The 25554-nt window shown below is 32.1% G+C and overlaps 3 protein-coding genes and 1 non-coding gene across 5 annotated transcripts; 2 read left to right on the forward strand and 2 right to left on the reverse strand.

Annotated features, from left to right (window-relative positions):
* Window positions 1-770: 770 nt before the first annotated feature.
* On the forward strand, window positions 771-3038 carry LOC7495769 (pentatricopeptide repeat-containing protein At4g21065; the record flags this gene model as incomplete). Its single annotated transcript, XM_002308624.4, has 1 exon — window positions 771-3038. A coding segment is annotated over one exon (1809 nt), but the record flags the coding sequence as incomplete, so codon positions are not given.
* Window positions 3039-6000: 2962 nt separating this feature from the next.
* Window positions 6001-7611, reverse strand: LOC7471588 (probable sugar phosphate/phosphate translocator At5g25400). Its single transcript, XM_002309580.4, has one exon. The coding sequence runs from the start codon at window positions 7421-7423 to the stop codon at window positions 6374-6376; it is 1050 nt and encodes a 349-aa protein (XP_002309616.2). The 5' UTR covers window positions 7424-7611; the 3' UTR covers window positions 6001-6373.
* An 11642-nt stretch (window positions 7612-19253) lies between these two features.
* Window positions 19254-24458, reverse strand: LOC7495770 (lysM domain receptor-like kinase 3). 2 transcript variants are annotated; one of them, XM_024602543.2, is made up of 11 exons: window positions 23677-24458; window positions 23178-23219; window positions 22743-22943; window positions 22432-22586; window positions 22234-22323; window positions 21997-22102; window positions 20886-21037; window positions 20574-20674; window positions 20297-20447; window positions 20048-20146; window positions 19254-19648 (listed from the first exon to the last, which is right to left on the reverse strand). In XM_024602543.2, exons 1-11 carry the CDS (start codon window positions 24263-24265, stop codon window positions 19529-19531), a joined length of 1806 nt encoding a protein of 601 aa, XP_024458311.2. In that variant the 5' UTR covers window positions 24266-24458; the 3' UTR covers window positions 19254-19528. The 2 variants fall into 2 exon arrangements, with proteins under 2 accessions (XP_024458311.2, XP_024458312.2); XM_024602544.2 differs by lacking the exon at window positions 22743-22943.
* Window positions 24459-24742: 284 nt separating this feature from the next.
* Window positions 24743-24814, forward strand: TRNAG-UCC (transfer RNA glycine (anticodon UCC)). The gene has a single exon. It is a non-coding gene; the product is annotated as a tRNA-Gly (tRNA).
* Window positions 24815-25554: the final 740 nt, after the last annotated feature.

A 25554-nucleotide genomic window follows, 5' to 3' on the forward strand; every position in this document is an offset into this window, starting at 1 on the left:
TTTGTGGCTTACCATTTCTAGTTTTAACATTATATATCTTGATAACAACCCTAGTTATTTATATTTATAAATTATCTTTATATTTAAACTAAAATATATAATAGTTATTCATTTATATAATTGTTATGATAGTTTTTAAACTCAAACCGGGACAAATTTCGAGTCACGAGTCAGATGAGTTGACCCGAATCAACCTCGTTTTTTTACTTTATAAAAATGTAAAAAAATACATCATTTAAAAAATAAAAATAAAAGAAACTAATAAGTTTTGATTGAGTTTTTTTTTAGCTATCTAAGTTATAGGTAAGATTGAATTTTTTATCAAATTATACCAAATTAATTTTGTTTTTATTTTTGTTGATTTTGAAATCATGCTTGTTATATTTTATTTTTAATTTGTGTTTTTAATGTTTTATCTTTTAAAAATAAAATATTAAAAACCACATATGCCACGTGCATGTCAATTAAATATGAAATAATCATCTCTTGTCGAAGCACATTTTTTTAAGTATTTTGCACTTTAATTTTAATGGTTTTCAATTTTTGTGTGGATATGATGACATTTATAAGGGTTGAAGGGGAAAAACTTGAAAAGGCAAGAGAAAAAAATAAAAGCAAAAGTCATCATTAGAAAATTTAATCTCTGGGGTCAAAATAAAATATTTGATATTTTACAAGGACTAAAATAAAGTTTGCCCCAACTATTAAAACCTTTGAAGCAAATTAATACTTTCAAATGCAAATCTAAACCGCCAAAACCGAGCTGCTAATCCACACAACCATCAGCACCCCACCCACCATCCACCACGGCGGCCGGAAACACAAGAGCGGCGGAGCAGAGCTGTCTGGCTCTACTTCAAGCCTGCTACACGTTCTCAAAACTAACCCAGATACACACTCACATTCTCAAATCAGGTCTCCAAAACAACCCATTAGTCCTCACCAAATTCACTGCCACATCCTCTGATCTTGAAGTCATTAACTATGCTACTTCCTTCCTGTTCTCACCGGAATCCGATACTCGTTTGTATGATACATTTTTATACAATACTATCACCAGGGCTTATGCCCAAACTAATAATTTAAAGGCAAAAGCTATTGATGTGTATAAGCTCATGCTTGAAAGAAAAAAATTGCCCAATAAATTTACTTACCCTTTTGTTCTTAAGGCTTGTGCAGGTATCGGGAACTTGAATTTGGGGAAGTCGGTTCATGGATCAGTGATGAAATTTGGGTTTGGTGATGAAGTTAACGTGCAGAATACTTTGGTGCATATGTACTGTTGTTGTAGAGGTGGGGAAGGAGGGATTGAGTTTGCACGGAAGGTGTTTGATGAGATGTATAAGTCGGATTCTGTTTCTTGGAGTGCAATGATTGGTGGGTACGTGCGAGTGGGGAGGTCTAGCGATGCCATTAATTTGTTTAGGGAAATGCAAATCAAGGGGGTTTGTCCTGATGAGATTACTATGGTTTCGGTTTTGAGTGCGTGTACAGGTTTAGGTGCGCTCGAGTTAGGGAAGTGGGTGGAGTCTTATGTTGAGAAGGAGAGGGTACAGAAGAATGTTGAGCTTAGCAATGCGTTGATTGATATGTTTGCAAAGTGTGGTGATGTTGATAAAGCAACAAACTTGTTTAGGAGTATGAGAGAGAGGAACATTGTTTCGTGGACTTCAGTAATTGGTGGTTTAGCGATGCACGGTCGTGGTGTAGAGGCTGTTGCTGTGTTCGAGGAGATGGTAAGAAGTGGAGTGACCCCAGATGATGTTGTGTTTATCGGACTGCTCTCTGCTTGTAGTCATTCCGGGTTAGTTGATAAAGGGAAAGGATATTTTGATTCAATGAGAAAGGATTTTAGCATTGTACCTAAGATTGAACACTATGGATGCATGGTAGATATGTTATGCAGGGCAGGACTGGTAAAAGAAGCACTGAAGTTTGTTCAAGAAATGCCTATTGATCCTAACCCTGTTGTTTGGCGTACTCTGATTAATGCTTGTCGTGCTCATGGTGAGCTCAAGCTTGGAGAGAAAATTACCAGACAGCTAATCAGAAACGAGCCCATGCATGAATCCAATTATGTGTTACTGTCCAACATCTATGCAAAAATGTCCGATTGGGAAAAGAAAACCAGGATTAGAGAGGCGATGGACATGAAAGGGATGAAAAAGATCCCTGGGAGCACTATGATTGAGTTGGACAACGAAATTTATGAATTTGTGGCTGGAGATAAATCACATGCGCAGTCCAAAGAAATATATGAGATGGTGGATGAGATGGGGAAGGAGATGAAGAGGGCTGGATATATGCCAACCACTACAGAGGTGTTGCTTGATATCGATGATGAAGATAAGGAAGATACATTAAATAGGCATAGTGAAAAGCTGGCTATTGCTTTTGCCCTTCTGAATACGCCACCTGGAACTCTTATTCGGATTGTGAAGAACTTGCGAGTTTGTGATGATTGCCACTCTGCTAGCAAGTTTATCTCCAAGATTTATAACCGAGAAATAGTAGTGAGAGATCGAAACCGGTTTCATCATTTTAAGAATGGTCTGTGCTCATGTAGAGATTTCTGGTGACAATCTGGGCTCGGAGATTTGTGATTATTGATGGTTGGCAAGAATCTCACAACAATTTTGGAACATTTTAACATGCAATCATTCTGTCTCGTGGCCATTTGCTGGATCACACACCTGGTACAAAAAATGACCCGGCAAGATATTTGAACAAATTCTGTGGAACACTTGATAAGATTGTTTGGACCAAAACCTGATCCATTTTGATTTTCCATGATAACAGTCAAGGGACCATAACAACCAGGAGTGGGAGGTACTTATGGTTTGCAGCATCAGGATGAAAATGCTGCTGGCATGAGTTCGTCATTTTGCAGTCATGTTTCTGCATTGTTCTCATTGTAACTTCCAGATTGGGGTTTGGTTTAGACAGGGAAAAAAGATTGTAGTCGTTAAAAACGTGCCTTTGTTGTGAATGCCATTTATGTATAATTCAGAGAATCATCAAACAGAATTGATCTTTTATTCTGTAGTATGCACAGAAAAAGGCCTTGATTCTCATTTATTTATTAGCTTTTCTTGGAGCCAACTTCAAAGACATAGGGTTATTTATATCAGAGTAATACTTCAATTTTCTTGAAATTAGAGTCGGAGGATAAAGAAAAATTGAATCTTCTTGTTTAAATTTAATATTTTTCCATACAGAAAATTGAAAAATACAATTTAAAGTTTTTCCACTTATTTTAATAAATTTTCCAATGTTTTCCAAATGAAAAAAAAAACATGAGCAATACAATTTTTTTCTTTTATATACAAGCATTTTTAGCAATGCAGAATATTAAAGTTATTTTTTTATATATATTTTGTTAGTGCCATATATTTAATTTTTATTATACATCTAATATAAAGATTTTTTTTAGAGTTCACAGTATATAGTTTCAAGATGATTTTAATTTGAATGAAATAAAATTAATATTCTACTATTAGATTATTATGAATACAAAATATTAAGGTGATTATTAGAAATTGTGGTTCTGATTTTTATATTAAAAAAAATAGTTGTAATTTTGATGTATTTTTTTTCAGTGAAAAAAATCATATCAAGAACACATTTTTTCAATTTTTTATTAGAAAAAAAATGAAAATGAAAATGAAAAAAAAAGAAGAAGAAGAAGCTTTGTGTGAGTAAACAGACCTATAATTATATATCGTTTCTTGGTTTGTCATTCTTGGTGATAACGCTCAGGACAAAGATTTACTCCCACTACAAAAAAATTACCAGTACTTTTAAGGCAATGATCTCCACTTATCATGAGCATTTGTGTTTGTGGGGTCTCTCAGAGAAAGCAAAGTTTAGAGAAGAAAATATTCGGAATGAACAGAGCTGAGAATCAAGAGAGTCCTTTCACTATCTTACCTAGGATCTGCTAAGTGCTAATCTATACGAGGAGAATTAGCCATCTGTGCAATTGTGATTAGATTGGAAACCCATTATGACACTAAGTTAATGCCCTTTAAGCATTAGGTTTGTAGCAAATCAGCTAGAGAGGAAGTGAGGCATTCTGATCCAGAGTGGTCATCATTATTTTACATGCTAGGTTTGAAGTTGTTAATGGTTTATCCTTTGCGCAATTCGATCTTCGTATGTATGAGTTGAGAGAGATCAGATAAAAGAACCTTGAAAGCCCTGGGCATTTTTCTTTGAGAATCCCATTTCCCATGTGCATCTTGTTGACAGCAAATGCCGTGTCCCTTGTTCTAGCATGGCAATCTCTCTCTCTCTCTCTCTAAGCTTAATGTGTTTGGACTACTAGATTGATCCTCTTGTCTCCTTCTCTTGAGTGGGATATGTACAGAAACAGGACAAATTCTCCAAGAACATGAAAGCATCTCTGGTTTTCAGGAATAGCAAAGGGGTGTCCTCTTTTCTCATAGAAGACACTTCAAAAACCAACCACTATGACAATGGATAGGGCCTGGGATGTCAAAAACTAGCAGAAATTCTGAAATTTTGTCAAAAGATACGTTATTCTCAAACTGTTGGCTAAGCATTAGGTGTGATTTAGTCAGAAACTTGAAGGAAGACTCCATATCTTGATTTCCACTAGAAAATGATTTTTGTAACACTAGAATGAAGCAGTCAATAATCAAGAGAAATATTAATAATTAGAACCAGTAAACACACAAGCCTTGTCGGTGAGCAAGGTCAGGCCAAAGAATGGGCATGCGTCATTGCCGTGGACAGGTGAATTATTTTTTCACCTGCGTTGTCACCTTCACATATTTACTGCTTTTTATGAAAGCAATTTTCCCCTGAAGTTCTTTCAGAAACAAAATCAAGTGAGTAGGCTGTTGTTGTACGTGTTTTTTCCGTAAAAGGCTGAGGAAAGTGATTGAACAATCCTATGCTTTTCCTTGAGTCAATTGACCAAAGGATCATGACATACAGGCTCTTTCTGAAAAAAGGTTAAATTGCTTGGAAAATTCACATTGCTAGGGAGCTCTTGCCACATCGACGAGTACCTATGTCAGTGGCTTGACAATTCATGCACATCGATGGCCTTGACGATTCATCGGCTTGTCCTGTAGAACATTAATGACCTCGCACTTAACAAGATAACGAGGGATTTTTAGTATCAGGGGCTCAAGTTGAGGCCCCTAGGGTTGGAAGGTTCAGGGTTATGGATAGGAATGTGCAAATTGTTCATCATCTAATCCATTTCTTTAAGATGCGTAGCAGATGGTTCATAGGGATATAAAAACTCTTTGAAATTCCACAAACTAAGCAACTTAGGGTCAGAGTAAAGATGCAGATCAGATCCTCAATCGATGGGAACAGCACATGTCATGCTTTGTAATGATCTGGGATTTTACCAGGACTAGCTTCTAAGTTCCAGGAGAAGGGAAAAACTCGTTGACAGACAGGACAATTTACAAAGCACACTCCAGCGAATAGCTCTATAAGCAAATACAAGAAAAGGTGGCTTGATATTTGCCTCCAAGGACTAGCATCATCTGCATGTGACACTATGGTTAGAGCTGCCATTTGCATGGATGATTTCAACAAGATATAGCAAGACTAGAGAACCAGTGTTGTCGATTTAAGTATCTAATCATGCAAGAATTACCGGGATCGGCTTTGGATCAGTTTGGTTCGTGGTCAATTCTAAATTAAGTAGATGCCACAAGAGAAGTTGCAATGGTAGATCCACATGCAATTGACTTAAACAATGATTTGTCTCTATCAATCAGTTACCAACTCGTTTCCTTTCCAGATCACAGTTTAGAAAGATTGCATTTTCCTGTTACAGAGAACCCTTCTTTATACCTCAAAGAGGCTCAACTTGAACTGGCCGAATGGCACAGATCAAAGCACAATAAATCAAACAGAAAGCAAAATATGATTCAAACCACAATAGAATACACCTGTGATGTAAAAATTGCATCTCCACAACGGCATTGCATTGAGAAAAATCCACAGAAGTAATGAGAATAAATAAGCGCTAAAACTTCATCAATGAAAGATGTTCGTACATGGACACCAATTATATAAATAAATAAATAAAGTAAAAAAAGGTAAAATACAGGCATTTGAGATTTTTACTCTGATAAAAGACAACTCGGCAAAGCCGATTGCACAGATCTCAAATCCCTAACATTCAACTAACTAAAACCCATAACTAGCATATGACAAAGCATAAAACTAGAACCAGCATGCCCCCTGAGCAAAAGCAAACAGAAGCACAAAACTCCCCTTGCGTCAACACCAATCCTTGGTGGTCCATATGTCCCTTCCGCTCTTATTTCCATGCTCTCTCCATCCAATCTTTATAGCTAAATAAACTCTTAATAGTAAAAAGTTAGTCTTCTGATTCAGTTCTCTTCGTGTTTCCCTCTCCTTCCCTGCCTTCCAACAACCTTCCAGCCTCCTCATCAGCCTGCTGAGCCTTCTTCTGTGCCTCCTTCGCCTTCAAAGCCTGCAACTTTGCATGATTGTAATACGCGACACCCAAAAATGCAAGCCCATAGCCAAACAAATTAATGGGGGTCACAGTATCCTTAATAACCGACCAAGAAAAGGCGATCAACAACCAATCCTTAACCACACCAGCCACATTCATGGTCAAGGCCGAAGTCTTTCCCACAAGCAAGAACACGGCGAGATTCAAGGCAAAAGCACACAAAGAATTGGTCCCAAAGATGACAAAATCAAAATGGAAACTTGAAGACTCCTTCAACACAGGGTATTCCACAAAAATCCAAGGGATAGACAAGAACGCCAAACAGCAAGGCGCGACATAATAAAGAGAGGTAATTGGATTCAATGTAATCCCTTTAGAAGTAAGCAAGATTTGAATCATTACCAGTCTTGTAGCCTCAAAAGCAACAGCACCAAGCTGAAGAAAAACCCCCCAGGTATCAAATCTAGCCTCGCCATAAGCAGCAATCCCAACACCAACAGAGATTGATATCATATTAGCCATAGTATTAGACTTAAAGTTCTCTTTTTTAAGCAAAACCCCAATTGAATAAACAGCAACAGGCATCAGGGCTTTTAACATCTGAATAAAAGAAACAGATAAGTAAATATAAGCAGAGTTAGAAAGCCAAAGACTCAGAGAATACAAAGCACCAATGGGAACAACAGATTTGAGATAAACATCTCTAGACATGGAAACAGGTTCAACAAATTTGAAAACTTTAATGAGAAGGATGGCAAGAGTGGCACAAAAAGACATGTGGATCATGGTTAGAGATATTGGGAATGGCCAATTATACATCTTTTTGTCAAGGATGTATTTGTTGTAAACGATAACAGTGAAGGAAAGGAAGATCCAGATGGCTACATAGGTGTAGGAAAGCAAGATCTTTTTCAGAACACTGTCACTTAGAGATCCACCCTTGCCCATTTTGGCTGATCTGGTGGAACTGCCCTGGGACGGTGGGGGTGGAGAGATTTGGGAGATAGGGGTTTGCCAAAGGCGAGGAAATAAAGAGGAGAGATGGTGGTGGAGATGGAGAGGAAGAGGGTTTGGAGTTGTTGATGTAGGGGAGAGGTGGCGATATTTGAGTGGACTTTTCTAACATCCAGTTGTTTTCCTGTGCAATTTTACTTGTCAGATTTATGGGCTTGGTTTTTTTTATTATTATTTTTTGCATTTCATTGTTTTTTTAGCGCTGGTGTAAAAGTATAATTGAAGTTGATTTTTAAAATGTTTTTTATGTGAAAATATAATAAAATTATATTTTTTTTATTTTTAAATAATTATATTTGAGATTAGCACATTAAAACGATTCAAAATATATAAAAAAATAATTTTTAGTAAAAAAAATAAAATTTTAAATTTGTTTAGAAACGCATGTTAACCTGTGTTTCCAAACTGGCTTTTAGTACTCTTGTTTTCTTTAATGTTAATAATAGGACTAAAGGAGTGTTTTTTTAAAAAAAAAATTATATTGTGATGTGTTTTATAAGTGTTTTTAATTTAGGGAGTTTTTGAAAGTATAATAGTGGTAGTTTTTTCAAATGTTTTTTTTTAATGTATTAAAATAATACTTTTAAAAAAATATATATTTTTAACAGCAACACATCAAGACGATTCAAAAATATTAAAAAAAAGTTTGAAGAAAACAATTCTGATTTTAACAAAAAGTAAGTTGAAACTCAATGTCAAACATCATCTTGAGTGTTTTATGGTGATTTTAAGAAGTTGATATAAAAAAAACTGGAAAAAAAAAATTAAAATATATTTTTGAGTAAAAAATACTTTTAAAAGTACATTACACTTAAAGTGTTTTTTTTTATGTATTAAAATAATACTTTTTTAAAAAAATAATATTTTTTAATAGCAGTAGATCCAGACGATTCAAAAATATTAAAAAAAAATTTGAAGAAAAAAATTCTGATTTTAACAAAAAGTAAGTTGAAACTCAATGTCAAACATCCTCTTGAGTGTTTATGGTGTTTTTAAGAAGTTGATATAAAAAAAAGCTGAAAAAAATATATATATTTTTGAGTGAAAAATACTTTTAAAAAGTACACTACACTTAAAGTGTTTTTTTTTAATGTATTAAAATAATACTTTTAAAAAAAATTTATTTTTAACAGCAGCACATCAAGACGATTCAAAAATATTAAAAAACAAATTGAAGAAAAAAATTCTGATTTTAACAAAAAGTAAGTTGAAACTCAATGACAAACATCCTCAAGTGTTTTATGGTGATTTTAAGAAGTTGATATAAAAAAACTGAAAAAAATTATTTTAATATATTTTTGAGTGGAAAATATTTTTAAAAAGTACATTACACTTAAAGTGTTTTTTTTAATGTATTAAAATAATATTTTTTTTAAAAAAAATATTTTTAACAGCAGCACATCAAGACGATTAAAAAATATTAAAAAAAAATTTATAGAAAAAAATTCTGATTTTAACAAAAAGTAAGTTGAAATTCAATGTCAAACATCCTCTTGAGTGTTTTATAGTGATTTTAAGAAGTTGATATAAAAAAAACTCAAAAAAAAATTAATATATTTTTGAGTGAAAAATACTTTTAAAAAGTACACTACACTTAAAGTGCTTTTTTAAATGTATTAAAATAATATTTTTTTAAAAAAATTATTTTTAACAGCAGTACAATCAAGACGACTCAAAAATATTAAAAAAATTTTCAAGAATAAAATTCTAATTTTAACAAAAAGTAAGTTGAAACTCAATGTCAAACATCATCTTGAGTGTTTTATGGTGATTTTAAGAAGTTGATATAAAAAAATACTGAAAAAAAATATTTTAATATATTTTTGAGTGAAAAATACTTTTAAAAAGTACACTACACCACGATACAAAACACACACTTAAAGTGTGTTTGAGATTGTAGTAAATATTATTTTTCAATTTGGTTTTTGCTTGAAAATACATAAAATAAAAATTTAGTTTTTAAAATTTATTTTTACATCAACACATCGAAACAATTTAAAAAATAAAAAAATAACATGAAACAAACAAAAAAAAATCAAAATTTTTCGAAAACATGGTCGAACCACAAAAATAAATATTGTTCTTGTTTATTGTGTTTTTTTTAAATAACTGATGACTTTTAAATTTGTAATTTTGTCTATTTACTACTCTAAACTAGTGGAAGTAGTCAACTAATTATTTTTTAAAAAATGGGTTTCTCTAGATTAATTCTTTCATTTAACTAGTTTTTTTATGGTAAAAAATATAAAATAAATAGAGATAAAAATATAAAAATTATATATTTATATAAAAAAAAATAAGTGAATGTTTTTATTTTAAAATATGAAGTAGAGAGATACCTTTTGTTTCCATTATCTAATCAAATACAAAGACTGTTTCAGTAATGATAATATAATTATATATGTCTAAAAGCAAGTTTTTAATGAAATATGAGTAAAATCGCCTTGAATGTAAACCGAAAATGATAAATTTTAATAAAAATGACTCAAGGGATGCAATATCAGTTACATAATTAAAATCACTGTGAAATTATTATAATTATGGTATTGAATTTTTAATGGTTTTTTTACAAACAAGATTTAATTAACTAAGAAATCAATAAATTAAAAGTTATATAACCTCTTGAAATTGATTAAAGTTAAATAACACTTTTTTTTTCATTTCATAAACTCAACAAATAACACTTTAAATGCACTTTATACTCTAAAAAAAAAAAATATTTGCAACATTTTCTAGCGTTGCATATATTATTTTGATGCGCTAATATCAAAAATAATTTTAAAAAAATAAAAAAATATTATTTTAATATATTTGTAAATGAAAAACACTTTAAAAAATAACTACAAACACACTCCTAAACAAACTCATATATATATATATATATATATATATATATATATATATATATATATATATATATATATATATATTTGCAACATTTGCTAGCGTTGCATATATTAAAAAAGAAATATCCACCACAGATCCGTTCGTCCTATCTATCCATGCAAGAGTGGACAGCATTCACGAGTTCTAGGAGGATTTATCTATAATTATAAAATTATTTTCTTGACCATTTTAGAAGAAAAAAAAATCTTGATCACATATTTATTTTTACAACGAGCCCATTATTTGCAAAGGGCCATTGTACTAGACCCTGATATTTTTTTATCACAAGATTCGCATCAAAGATTAATTCAGAAAAAAAAACCTGCATTATCATATAAATTCAAGTTAGTTATTTATATTAAAATTATATTATCTTGTTCTTTATAAATAAATAAAAAATCTTAGTATTGACCAAGCAAGATTTAACTTGATTAATAAAATTATTAAAAATCCAGTTAAATCAATGAAGTGGTTCAAAATTATAATTTTTTCAAATTAACTTAACTAAAATTAACATTTATATTTTAAAATTTCTGTTTATTTTCTAGTTTTAAAAATATTTTTGAAAAAATTTGAAATTTTTTTATTTTTTTATTTTATTCAAATTAATATTTTTCTTGGTATTTTCATATTATTTTTATGTACTGATATTAAAAATAATTTTTAAAAAATAAAAAAAATATTATTTTAATATATTTCTAAATAAAAAATAATTATAACTATATTTCTAAATACGCTCAAATCACTCTTCTAAATACGCAAGAATCCATTTTTATTAACAGTAGGAAACGCTTTTATTGCAGGAAACAATGGTTCCAAACAAAAAAAACGAGGAATCACGTGAGACAGCACCGTGTTTGGTGCTGTGGTGTTGACTATCCTTGCAAACTACCGTGACGTGCGCGTGTCAAGTAATTGCCCCTTTGGTGCTATTTTATTTCCTAATAAACCCTTATCTTTCCAGTAATTACCAACCTGTTTTTCTCACAAAAAAACATATGATGATAGAGTTCAACACAAGGCACGCTTGTGTCTAAACATGTGCCATCTAATGCCAGTGCTGGCTCTGATTAATGGTTTAATTGTATAATTTTATACTTAATTTTGTGAAGATTAAGGAAGGTCTAGCTTCAAATCCGGCACAATTTCTTGTCTGAAAACCAAATGAAGTTGATTCAAAAGCAAGTCATATTTCTTTCAACGTTTTGGATACCAATACACAACATTTCTTACTGAGAAGGAGAAATTTAGTTAAAAATAAAAAATAAAAAAAATATCAACTAATAAAATATTATTAGTTACTTCGTGTGGTTCGTTTTAAAAAATATAATGAATTAAAAAACCTGTATAAAAATATTTTTATTATTTTTTGTAAGTCGGGTTTTATTTTCTCTCTCCTTATTCTACCGATCTCTTTATTTAAAATAGATCTCGGTGAATTACTAATAGATGTCATTAATCACTGTATGTGTACCATAAAATTTCCAGACAAGAGCTAACACTATGTTCTTAGTATATGTTTGATATTATGATAGCTTTTACAACCGTGGTTTAAAACAATAGATTTAAAAAATATAATTTTTTTTGTGATTTTAAAAAATAGATTTAAAAAATACTTCTTTAGTTAAAATTGCTGTGAGATGAATTTTTGCATATAAAATTAATAAAAATATATATGTTATTTTAGCATTTACAAAATCAACGTATAATTATTTTAGTTTTTTTAAGATCAAGATTTGAAAATCAATTATATATATTGTATATTCTATGAAGCTATTTAGCTAATTAAGCAAAATTTTCTCTTTAATTAGACAAAAAATAAAAATTACCACCGAAATATTTTAGTAATTATTATCGTTTGAAATGTTTGCTTTAGGTACATAGAAAAGGATATGGTAGAATGATTGGTTTGGTGGTTATGTTTTCTTTCTCAATAGGAAGATGCATTTTTAAAATTGTATAAAAAGATAATTTAATTCCAAGCAATGCGTAAATTGATTTAAGGATATTCTCTACAATTTAATATATATATATATATATATATATATATATATATATATATATCAGTAAATCTTAGTGAGTCAAGAGCGTGGACCGGCAATGACTGAGGGTTAAGTATTATCTTATCAGTTCGGTAAGGAACGATATTGACAGCAAAATCATGGGGTCCTTCGAAAAATGTTGATTACAACTAAACCCAATGGTTTCATGGCAGTGGGTCTCCTTGTAGTTTTGGTTTTTTTCATGATGACTCGTGTTTTGAATAGGGTAATTGCATTTTTTTTTTTTAAGTTATGATTTAGGTTATGAGTTTTTGCAGGTTAATTAGGTTTATTTGAGTTTTTTAATTAATATTTTTTTTAGTTTTATTTTTAATATTAAATTGATTGGGAATTAAAATTTATAATTTTTCCTTTAATTTACATGTCATGGAATTATCATGATTTCTTGATTTTGGTTTGACATGTTAATCCGAGTTGACTATAATTATTTTTTGTGTTTGTTTTTTTCTCAATTTAATACTTAAAACATTGGGTTGATTGAAAATTATGCTTTATAATTTTATTTCCGTGACCTGGGTCACAGATTTGATCAATTGACTCAAGTGTTTTTTTGTGTTCTTTTTTAATTGATTTTTTAAAATTTCATCATTCAACATTGATTTGATTGTGAATTGAGTTTCATAATTTGTTTTTATTTGTTTTCTATAAGGTTATCTCAGTTTCATAACCTTGATTTGACGGTTTAACCGAGTTGAATCGCCTTATTTTACTAGTTGAATTTTGTTTTTAATTTCATTATTCAACATTGAGTTAATTGAGAATTAAGTTTAGTTTTTTTATTTACTTTCTATAGGGTTGTTAGGGTCTTATGACATGAGTAATGAATTTGACAGGTTAACTCAAGTTGATTCAAGTTGGTCTAATATGCTGTCGTTTCGATAATTAAAACAAGATGTTGTCTTAATTTTTTAGTCAAACTATATTTTTATCAGTTTTCTATGGTTGTTTTTGGATCTGCCAAGTTAACCAAGTCTTTTTTTTTTTTTTGGATTCGAGGAAACCCCACCCCCTGAAAAGTGCACTTTGTGGGCCCAGATGAGCGAGTAAAACCCCATCTCAGACTCTTACAAAAGATGCACGCTCTGACTTGAACTCGAGACCTGCTGTGCAGATTTCAAGCCCTTTGTCATCACGCTACGCTTCTTGGGGACAAACCAAGTCACTTCAGGTTAATTCACATTTTTTTTTTTTTACTAAAAAATATGTTAACATACTTGAATATATTTTTTACATCCAAACAAATTAAATTCGTACAACATTAAAATAGCCCAAAGAAATGGTCTAGTTTTAACTAAAAGATTGTACTTTGAAGATGAAACCACGAGATATAACTTAACAAGAATGAAACCACATGGATCTTTGTGACAACTAAACCTTGAATTGCCACTCATTTGGGATTTGAAGCTTTCTATAGTTAATTTGTCATGACTTTTGATCTTGGAACTAAGTTGATGAAAGTGCCATGCTGCCAACCTCATAGATTTCGAAGGTCACGGGAACTCCAGAAAAGCACCTTTCCGGGATCGGAAGATCCAGGGAAGGCATCACCTCCCGAAGAAGTGTACGAGACAGAGAATTGGTGAAAAAAAACTGCAATCAAGTTTTTAATTCTGTAATCAATCCATGCAGTGATGATTAAAGCGCTAATTAATGCATGGTGTTTTTTAAATAAAAATAAAATACTCAACAAACCATCATATTTTTTTAGTGTTTTTTGTAGGTCTCGACGTGATACAATCAAAAATAAAAATTAAAAAAAAATCATAAAGTAAAAAAACAATATACATCAAACATACACGGAAAATAAGGAGAAAGCATAATATTTTACATGTTGAGCTGTTGATTAATAATAATAAAGATTATTTTGAGTAGAAAGGGTTGTTCTTGTACATATTTGGTGGGGTGGGGGGCATCAGGCAACTATCAAGGTGAATATTGCCTTCGAGGCTGCGTCGAAACAGTTGAAAACAAGAGAGTAAGGGACAAAAACAAAAAGGTTTGGTAACAAATGGGAAATATTCCACCGAAAAATACCTAACCAAGTTAAGAATTTAGACTTTTTTTAATGCATGAAGCCTCCATTGAATTAGTCTCGTCCTTCACACTGTCGTGATGAGAATATTCTATTATGGATGCATAGCCATGGCAAATTTCTGATTGGGACCATTTTTAGCCATAGACAGTGTTCTAACTTACAAGACTTGGCCTGATTTGACTAAGTAAGGTAATGTCTCATTAATCCTGGGTATGATTTAGATTAGTTTGATGAAAATACTTGATTTTTTTAGGAGTTGTAGTGTAATAACAGTTGATTTATAAAGTGTTATTTGTTTGGAAATTAAAAAAAATATATAAAAAAATTAGTTTTAAGCTGATAAAATATTCAAATTCCCATAAAATATAGTTTTGAAACAACATCTGAATATCATTTCAGTTATTTTTAAATAGAAATTGAAAACAGGAGTTAATACATCAATCAATGAGTGTTTTATAACTATGTTTCCTTGACAATGAAGTGGTGGCACCATCTCGGGTCAGCCAAGGGACCACGGCTAAGAACACAGGGCCATGACCGACACTTGCGCACTTGAATCGACATTTCGATCACCAATGTCGGTGATGTTTCGACGCAGTGATCACAACTAATTCATCGATTCGATTAGTTCATGTTGTCGCATTTAAGGCTTGTTAACCGTGCAATTGGTCAATTTGGCTAATCTCCTCGACACTCTTGAGACTTTATTTTTAAGGCTAAGTTTCAGTCCATGTTTTTCTAACACTACTAACAGAACATGTTTCGGTCCATTGAAGAGACGGTTCGGTATTATAATAATACCTCCTGTTTTTTAAAACAAGAACTAATTTTTTTTAAAAAAAACAAGAACACAGAAGCTCATGCCTGGTTAATTCGCAGAGAAAAGTTATTGTAAATCATCAGCAACATGCATGGATGTCTCAATGATTTTCTGTGCTGACAACAAAGAAGGGACCAATTGCGCTCATGCCTTGTTAATTCTGCTACTGCATGCTGCGTCGCTTTCTGTGTGTTGGTCTCTCTTGAAGAAGTAGCCTAAATTACGTTCTCACATAGATTTATCAAGTCTCGGGCTCCACAATTAAAGTTATATACATTTCCCAACTTTAAATACTGTGTATATATATATATATATATATATATATATATATATATATATATATATATATATATATATATATTAGTTTAACGTAGGTGTCCGGGCCAGCTTGCGCGCACCTCGACTAATCCCACGGGCCCTAAAGTTAACGACCATGTAAGCCTCTAGTAGCCATCATATGAGCAACCACAGGGCTTGAACCTGAGACAACAGAGGGAGCAAACCTCTTGGTCCCAAGTTCTTACCACTGGACCACCACCTAGATGGTTTATATATTTTAGTATCTGAAGTTTATAAGTTGAAACCTCAAAGTCATTTATTTTAATTGAAACCATATTGTTATGTTATTTTTTAAATTCTTTTTTTTTTTTAGTTTAACGTGGATGTCCGGGCCAGCTTGCGCACACCTCGACTAATCCCACGGGTCCTGAAGTTAACGACCATGTAAACCTCCAGTGGCCATCATATGAGCAACCACAAGGCTCGAAATTGAGACTACAGAGGGAGCAAACCTCTTGATCCCAAGTTTTTATTACTGGGCCACCATCTAGATGGTTGTTATTTTTTAAATTCTTAATATTATGGGTCTGTATCGAATTTAATCAAGTTAATTAAATCAAGTTCACCGACTATGATAATTAATATTATTTATAGTTGCAGATAAGGCTACGGTCCTTATAAATACTAGATACATCAGCTTGGAAATAAGCGATCTATTTAATATACAATTAGGGAGAGACTTCTTCTTCTTTATACTAAAAAACTGGACGTCAGACGATACTGAATTTTAAGAAAGAAAGGAAAAAAAATATTAATTTTAGTAAATGCCTCCCAACACTTGATTCAATAACATTTTCTTGCACTGCCACTGATCTGATTCACTGCAAACAATTTTTATTTAAAAGGTATTTAAAATTGTTATAATCCAAGTGTAAGAAATTATATACCTTTACAACATTTTGGGCCATTTATTGCAATACCACCCTTCTCGATTAAAACGTAAACTTCCTACATGTGCAAATTGCTGTATTCCAATTCAAAACATGGTAGCGAGACACGGCATTAGGCAAGTTTAGGGTTTAGAGTCACAAGTTGGAGAATTAACTCGAGTTAATTATTAATTTTTTTTAAAAATATTTTTTTAATAAATATATATATTTTTTAAAAAATCAATAAATTAAAAGTCAAGTTTTAACTAGGTTAAACTAAGATCGATCAAGTTAGTGAGTCAACCATGATTTTTTTTTCTTCTAATTTTTTTAATCTAAATCACTCTAAAATCAGTCTAATTTGGATTTTACAGCCATAATTCAAACAGAATTTGTAGTGTGTTTTCCAAGTAAATTGTGATGATCATAAATATATATCTGCCTTTTTTTTTTTTTAACGGGGACATCCCTTCGCACCCATTATATTTAATGAAAAAAATCAGAAGTTGTCGTGGAACTTAATTGCAATGGTTTTTTTTTTTTTTATAAGAGGCTAGGAAAGCTGAGTTCGGAAAACAACAAGAGTGTGTAAGGTCTGGTTAATCTTAGCTTAGTCCTTGTAGTTTAATTAAAATAATTTATTGCTCCTTGTTGATTTAAGAAATTATATATTTAATCATATACTCTTAAATCCATTTTCAAAGGAGTGATCAATTAATTTTAATAAATTATAAAAACTAAGTTATTATTAGCCCTTGTACACCTACATTAAGTACCTTGTATAGATGAAGAACATATATTATCAAAGAATTATCTTAACCCAATAATTTAATATGTTAGATGAGGTATTAAGATATGATTTATATTATTCTCTAAAACACTCTCTCAAGTGAAATCCCTTTGAACTTGAAACTTACACAAACCTATATTATCTTGTGCTTAATTTTTATCAAATAAATAAGGACGATGAGATTCAAACTCATAACCGCTTGGTCATCAATACTCTGATACTATGTTAAAAAATCATTTCAACCCAATAACTTAAACTGTTAAGTAAAATACTAAGATATAATTTATATTATTATCCAACTATACTTCCTTATATCTCCTAGTTAGAAGTTCCTCCAAAATCTCATTTCCTCGTCATTTTGAAATTTATTTTGAAGTTGTAAAGTGGCCTTTTGTCCCTTTCAAGTTCTCTTTGTCTCTGCAAATTTCCTTTTGTCACTTTGACATAATTTGCTCCTTAGCATATTCGTATATCGATGCCTTCTCTAATCTCTACCTTCCAGTCTCTGTCACAATAATTAAATAAATGAATAAAAAAAAAAGTGGCTAGTTTCTTTATGATCATGAGATGGCAAAGTTTTTTTTTTTTTTGCCCGAATATCATTTAACCTTTATCCTAGATAATAAGCAATTAACTTTATTAAAAACATGTTAAGATAATTTAAGATAAAAAAATCTCTAGCTTTTATCAATTAAAATATATTCTTATTAGAATATTTATTAGTTGAGTTTCATATAAACTATTCATATAATATAAATTCATGAAAAAAAAAAGTATGCATTTTAACCTATAGAATTAAATTCACCCACTACTCAAAATTGGGTTAAATGTGTATTTACAATAAAAAATAATTACAACTTAATACTTAATATATAATTTCTAAATCCATTTTAATATGTTTGAATAATTATTTCGTCTCAATTTATTAATTGCCCCCAACATAGATTTTCTAACGAAAGACTTTGCACCAAGTCAAGTCTAAGATTCCACAAATATTTTTCCAAGTCTCTCGTTATTTTTATTTTTTTTGAGACGGTAAAGTTTTTTTTCTCCTAAATATCATTTAACCTTTATCCTATAAAATAAGCAAACACAAAATAACATAAATATGCACAAGTTTTTTTTTTATTCATACTACTCGCCTAACAATTTAAACTTTTAGGTTAAATTAGTTCTTAGACATAGTATCAGAATCTTGATGATCAAGTGGTTACGAGTTTAAATCTCACCATCTTTATTTATTTGATAAAAATCAAGCACAATCTAATATGAACATGTACAAGTTTCAAGCTCAAATAACTTTTACTTGAGGGGATGTATTAGAGAATAATATAAAATCATATCCTGATATATTACTTAACAACTTAAATTTTCGGATTAAATTGGTTCTTTGACAAAGCTTCATATTTGTTACGCAAACTTTGCAAAAACAATTAAAAGAATTTAATTAATCTTCTCTTTTATCATATCTGATTTAGAACGTGTTTGGCAGTGTGGTTGCAGGTGCTTTTCAAATAACTTTTCGTGCCAAAATGCATGCAAATGATTTTTTTTTTTAGAAATTATTTTTGACATCAGCACATCAAAACAATCTAAAACGTACAAACCATATTAAATTTTAGCAAAAAAAAAATTTAAATTTTTTGAGAACGCAGATTGAACCGTGTTCCCAAACACTGCCTTAGAAACCGAGTTAAAAAAAAACATCTATCAGTGAGGAGGAGTTGAGTTAACTCGGACCAATCACCTTACTCAAAATGGCATCGTTTTACTTTTTTTTTTCTGCTTATGTTTTTTTTATTTCTTCAGAATTAATTGCATAACTTTTAAAGTAGGTTTAATTAAATCAACCGAGTCATTCAAACTCTAGTCAGATGAATCAAATTTTGCCGAGTTAATAGGTTGAGTGCAAAAACTGTGATTTAAATCCTATTATGTATAACAAAAACAAACACGGTCTTGTCGTATTTTCTCATTAATTCTTTGCATGCAACGACATCTCTGTAACAATTTTCTAATGACACATGCGTGAAGTTATTCTACCTTGCTTGAGGAATCCTACAAATTGTCAAAGGCATTGTAAATTGTACGATCTCTAGATGCCTAATCAACAAACAAAAGGGAAAATACACCAAGGAAAATGAGTAGATTTTTGTACAAAATAAGTCCAAGTCTTGAACCTCCTGGAAAATGCCTTGCAGATTTTGGCTATAAATTCACCCTGCGAGGCAATCGAACTATAGTTCCTCCCACTCTCTGGAGCTTGAGAGTATGTGTGAAAGGCGTAACGCAACTCTACTCATATCAGGACGCCGTTTCCAATTGTCATCAACACAGTCCTTGGACAAGAGGGCCATCTTAGAGAATGTCAAAACAAGAAAACATGTCAAGTCAGAGAAGAGTTCGAATCAAAGAGCTGAAACATTTCGACAAAAAACTCAATTTAGAGCAGCTTCTTAGGCCAATCAACAGGCAATGCAAAGATAAGAGATTTAGATAGTTAAAATAGTTTCTTCCCACATTACATATATGTTGCGTTTGTTTAGTATCTCAAGATAGAAGGAAGAGATACAAAAGGACAAAAACAATTTTGATTGAAGAGATAAAGACAAAGATTTAAAATAAATCTGTTCGAACAGTGAATTTCCGAGACATTTTCACTCGGTCTCCACTTTTTTTTTTTTTTTATTTCGAGACAGTAACCACACGCTACGTAGAACTTCAAATGCACAAGAAAAGGTGGAAATGAGTCATACCTCATAGAGTGAATCTTTGTCGTAGGAGGTCAGGTTCGGATCAATGCATTTGGCCAGCTCGTCGAAAGAGTCCTGGCTATCATTCAATGCTGACAGCATCTGGATCAACAGAAATATAAACCAAAATTAACTGGTAAATGGCATATGTAGATTAATTACTTAAACCAGCCTAAAAACTCTGGCCACCGGTTTGCGTTTCTTGTTCTTATGGAAAACTTATTTAAGAGTAGAACCAATGAGCATACTCACGTATTGCACCACAGAACGATGTTCACTGAGCTTTTCATTTTCAGGACTTGCATCTTTACTTAATGCTGGCTGACCAGTAAGTAATTCCATAAGAACAACACCGAAGGAATAGACATCGCTCTTTGCGGTCACATGTCCATCTCGAACATACCTAGTTTTCAAGGGAAAATTATGTTTCTTAATGGATCATATATATTGAAACATCAGTAGATGAACGGATGATGATAGCAACAAGATCAAACCAAAATCATCAATGAGAGCTTAAGTAAGTACACACTCAGGTGCAAGGTAACCAAATGTGCCAACAATTCTAGATGCTGCTGCACCTCCAGCATCTGGAGATTGTTCCGATAACTTTACCAGCCCAAAATCTGCAATCTGGGGGGACAGAAATTGAACATTAAAGGGCTTGAAATGAGATCAAATCAACCAGAATTGTACCACAATAGTGGTGATGATCTAAACAAAAGAAGATGAATTTATATGCAAGTGCTCAAAATTTAAGGAATGAATCTCTCCCTCTATACAAACGCTCAATATCCAGAGTATTTCGCCAACCACCATTAAAAACTGCTACAATAATACTTACCTTTGCGTGGAAATTGGAGTCTAAGAGAATATTGCTTGGCTTGATATCTCGATGGACATAGTAAGGTTTTGTGTGTTCATGTATATACTCAAGACCTTTAGCTGCATCAAGAGCAATCTGAACTCGTGTAGTCCAAGGGAGAGGTTTATGACCTACAAATGCATCAAAGCTTAATAACTAACTTGTAAACAATTTGAATTATTATGAACAGGTGCTTTAATACCATACTTAAAAATAATTAGTTGTAAAGCAGTGATTCTAAGATGCATATGTTCAAAAGTACATACACGCACACGCACATACACGAACACACATGCATGCAATCAGGAAGTATTCATATTCGTTCGATTGTAGAGTTTTGCATTATTTTACCAATTGCGGCAAAATATCATAACTAAACCCTCATATTCTTGGTGTTAGATAGAAGAACATATAGTAACCTCGAGCACAAATATATGAACATGAAACAGAAAAGGTATGGAAGCATCAAAACATATAGGTCTAGCGGCGAAAGGACTAAGGTGTAGATATGAAGCATAAATTATTGTAATTGAAGTAGAAAGATAAGAAGTTGAAGGCAAAAGATTGGGATCCGAGACACCAAAGAATAAAACCAGAGCACAGGGGTATGAAGTAGAAACAAAAAGGCATGGAGTTGAGAACAGAAAAATGGAGAGGGGGGCATGAAGATATGATATTGAAGGACAAAGGGTTGGTAAGGAATTTAAAAGCATAGAAGTACGAAGTTCCATCGAAAGGTATGGAGAATTCAAAGCATCAACGTAGATTCGCGAGGCACAAAGGTGCGAAGTTATAAGAATCTCAATATGTAGTTGAAGCACAATGGTGAAGGGCTTCGAGCTGACATACTAGATTCACACATGCCTTTCTACTAAAAAACCATTTAAAGAAAATTTAAGCATTCCACTGAACTCTTGTTGCTACCATAAGCTGTACAACATATAATGCATAATAACTGATGATACACAATCTGACAACCATGTGATAAGAAGATTGTTCTCACAGTAATTTTGACACAAACCAATTCCAAAAAACTTCGAAATCATAAAGAAATTCCATCGTTAGCTGTAAGAAGTTGGGAATTCCAAACCTCTTAATGCAGGATTGTGCAGATGATTACTCAATGCACCGTTTTGGGCAAATTCATAAACAAGAAACAAGGACTCTCCACCAGCCGCATATCCAATAAGCTCGATCTAATTAAATGTTAGAAAGAAGTAGGAAAAAAACGGTCAGCAATATATAGAATTGACAAAAGTATGCATGGTGAATCTTGACATCTAAATTAAGAGCATTATTGAAGAAACTCTGACAAAAAGAACCTTACCAAGTTTATGTGATGAACTTTACAAAGAATATTTAACTCTGACAAAAACTCTTTGGAGTTTGTATCTTTCATCTGCTTGATGGCCACATCCTACATACATATGCAAAGAAGCATGTATGGTGAAAATGTTTCTATACAAACGAATAAGTCTTGCACAAACATTAGGGGGGGTCATTTTAGGCACATTGGCTCTCTTACAGTTCCTCGTAGTTTTCCGAGGTAGACTAATCCGTAAGATCCTTGGCCAATTATTAAAGATCTGCTAAAGTTGGAAGTGGCTTCACGTATTTCATTGTACGGTAAAACAGTAGCTTTGTCTGAACCGATTGAAGAAACCATGCTTTCTTCAAATTCTGCAACAAAATATCTCATGAATCAATCACCTTATAGGGATAAGACAGTCTTTAACAAGGCTCTGCTACACTGTTCCATCTGTACTATATAAAGGAGGAATAGAAAAGAAAATCCATTGCTTAAAATTCAGATGCTCCACAATGAACTGTATTTACTTCTACGCTGAGGACATGATGCAAGATAACAGTGCAAGCAATTCAATCTCCTTGAGGAAGCTATCGGTTGTCGAGCTCGCTTCTTCATATGGTTTTTCCAAAATACAAGTAGGATCGACAATAGTACGACAACTAAAGCAGCTGAAATGGCTCCAACCACAATAAAAATTCGAGATTTTGATGTTTTTTTGGTCTTCATATCTGTAAGGCAGAAAAAATTAACTTAAAACGACAATGTACTATATGTAAATATAATATCTACCAAGAGAGGTTCCACTCATTCATCAACAGAAGCACGTTTTACAGTCAGGATTAGCATCTTAATAGCATATATATATATATATATATATATATATGAAGGCTTCAAGACCACGAGATTAAGAGAACATGATGTGGTTCACCTTGAATTTAGACATGTTATAGTTTATGACTGACCTTGGTTGTGATAATCAATGGAAGTAAGGTTATTAAAGCCAGCTGCACATAAACATCCATGCAAAACAAAAAAAGATGTAATTAGGTTCTGAAGCCAGCTGCACATAATATAAGAAATGTAACCTTCTAAGAAGACAAAAGGGTTTCAATTAGCAAAACTTTACCTCATATTCTCTTAAGTACTAACTCTATACAGTTAAATAATGACCAAAGAGCAATTAAAACAACATGTAATTCATAGGGCAGCTCTTATATATGTTCAAGTTACCAGTCAAAGATACTGACATTTATCAGATGAAACAATAGAAATATTAGAACCCCTTATCTTAACCTATATTTACTCATTGTCTCACAAGGGCTGCACACATAGAGTCATTCTTCCATACAAGTTTAAGCGTTAACAGTATATTTGACAACAGACAAAAAAAAAATATTCACAAAAAAATGATCTTACTTTGTACTAATCATCAAACACAATCGCAAAAATTACTTCTCTCACCTGGTGTGGGGATAAACAGAATATCTCTCTCGTGGATACTGTCTGGATTGTCTAGCCCATTCAATAAGACAGTCTTAGTTTCATTAGCTTTAAACCGAGAACAGATTGTAAACACAGTATCTCCATTTTGAACCTTGTATGTTACCATGTCTGCGTTGTTAGAACAGCCACATAAAACATCAAGAGTCACAATTACCGATGGAATCAACACCTTTTCTGACATTGCCACCACCACAAAGAACCCGAATTTCGACGAAATGCTGTTCCATGTATCCCCCTTTTGGACCTTGTAATCCATGTGCCAAGTGAAGAATCTGTGCTCAGCCAGACAGCTGCAGTTTATCATAATCAGGAAACCATCAATAGTTCTCTTTACTGCATCATTATCCACATTGAATAAAGAAGCTGTTTCATCAAGACTTCTCATTGTATTTGGAACATAGTAGTACAATGAAGCAGGACATGATTCATTTAAAGACACTTTGCATTGCATTGGAGAGGCATGAAAACTATGGAAAGAACTCAAGAGAGAGATCCAAATCACAAAACTAACAAAAGGGTTCATATTTACAAAATACGGAGAGCACATTTTCTCTAGTATAGCAGTCAAACTCACTTCCTGACAACTACCTCAAGCAAACAATAAATACTACTACATGGGAAAGTACTATAAAAACTCTTCAGGCCTTTCTCTCATAGATTTAGCACAAAGACTTCTTTATTTTAGCAAAATGATAACTGGAGATAGAGATGAGAAAAGGGTCTCTAAGTGTGAGTGATTGGAGAATGGAATTGAATATTGATGATGTTGAAAGGGAAGACAGAAACATGAAAGACAGTCCAAAGACTTTTGTAGCCATGAATTTGATTGGATTCTTGACCAGCTTGTCCATTTGGTGCATTGTGCCTTTCTTTTTACTTCGACGTCAGTGTCTTTGGACCATGTTTTCAATATTCCAACAACACAGCCGGCTTCCGCCTGTCTCGCTGTTCGTTTCTTTGCGGGACCTCTTGATGTCGAAATATTACTTGTTAATAAATATTGTAGTAGCCTCAATTTCAGCAAGCGTTTGTAGTCCAACGGTCAGGATAATTGCCTTCCAAGCAATAGACCCGGGTTCGACTCCCGGCAGACGCATTTTTTTCCTTTAGATCCCTTTAAAATTCTCAATATTACATTTCGGCCTCTAAAGTCTTGCAAGTTTTTACTTTCAATCTTAGGGGGAATCAATCCATTAACTTTAAAATTTTCAACATTTCATTCTGTTCTCTAAAAATGAATTTTTAACCCATCTTTATATTCTAATTAATTTAATTTTATCTTTACAAAATAATTATGTTTTTAATTTATCATTTTGTAATTTTTTTCTTTCAAATTTACTAAATCAGCTATACACATGATTAAATATTATACTGAAAATGATCATCAACTCTATGAACATATCAATCACGCGTAAAATACATTACAAAAAAAATATAATTTTTTTTAAAAAAAACCTAACAGCAGAACCATGAAAAAAAATACTTTTAACAACAAACTTCAAACTTCATAGGCAAAACCATGAGAAAAAATTATTTTTAAATACAATAAAATATAATTCTTGATTTAATCAATTCATTATAAAATACACTTGGAGCCAGGAAATCTTTTTAGAAGAGTCAAGATTATGAATATTATTTTGGGAGGGGATAAAACTTAAATTCTACAAGTTTTGTCCCTAAAATATTAAATTGTTCAAGAAAAACCAAGATCTTTCTTTGTCAGGGGTCGGGCCCTGCCAGCCTCCCCTGGGCTCCACCGTACAAACACCCTCATCTTTTTATCTTAATATACGTACTTTTATCATGCTCTCATGCGAAATTTCTTTTACCTTTTTG

This window comes from Populus trichocarpa, chromosome 6 (genome assembly GCF_000002775.5).
Source record: "Populus trichocarpa isolate Nisqually-1 chromosome 6, P.trichocarpa_v4.1, whole genome shotgun sequence".
NCBI classification, from domain to species: domain Eukaryota; kingdom Viridiplantae; phylum Streptophyta; class Magnoliopsida; order Malpighiales; family Salicaceae; genus Populus; species Populus trichocarpa.

Excerpts from the sequence above, each read along its gene's own strand:
- LOC7471588 (XM_002309580.4), bottom strand. The coding sequence starts at position 7,423 with ATGGGCAAGGGTGGATCTCTAAGTGACAGTGTTCTGAAAAAGATCTTG.
- LOC7495770 (XM_024602543.2), bottom strand. The coding sequence starts at position 24,265 with ATGTGCTCTCCGTATTTTGTAAATATGAACCCTTTTGTTAGTTTTGTG. Across the intron at positions 22,944-23,177 it reads CATTGATTATCACAACCAAG|ATATGAAGACCAAAAAAACA; the intron begins GTCAGTCATAAA and ends TCTGCCTTACAG. Across the intron at positions 20,147-20,296 it reads ATCGTTCTGTGGTGCAATAC|ATGCTGTCAGCATTGAATGA; the intron begins GTGAGTATGCTC and ends CTGTTGATCCAG.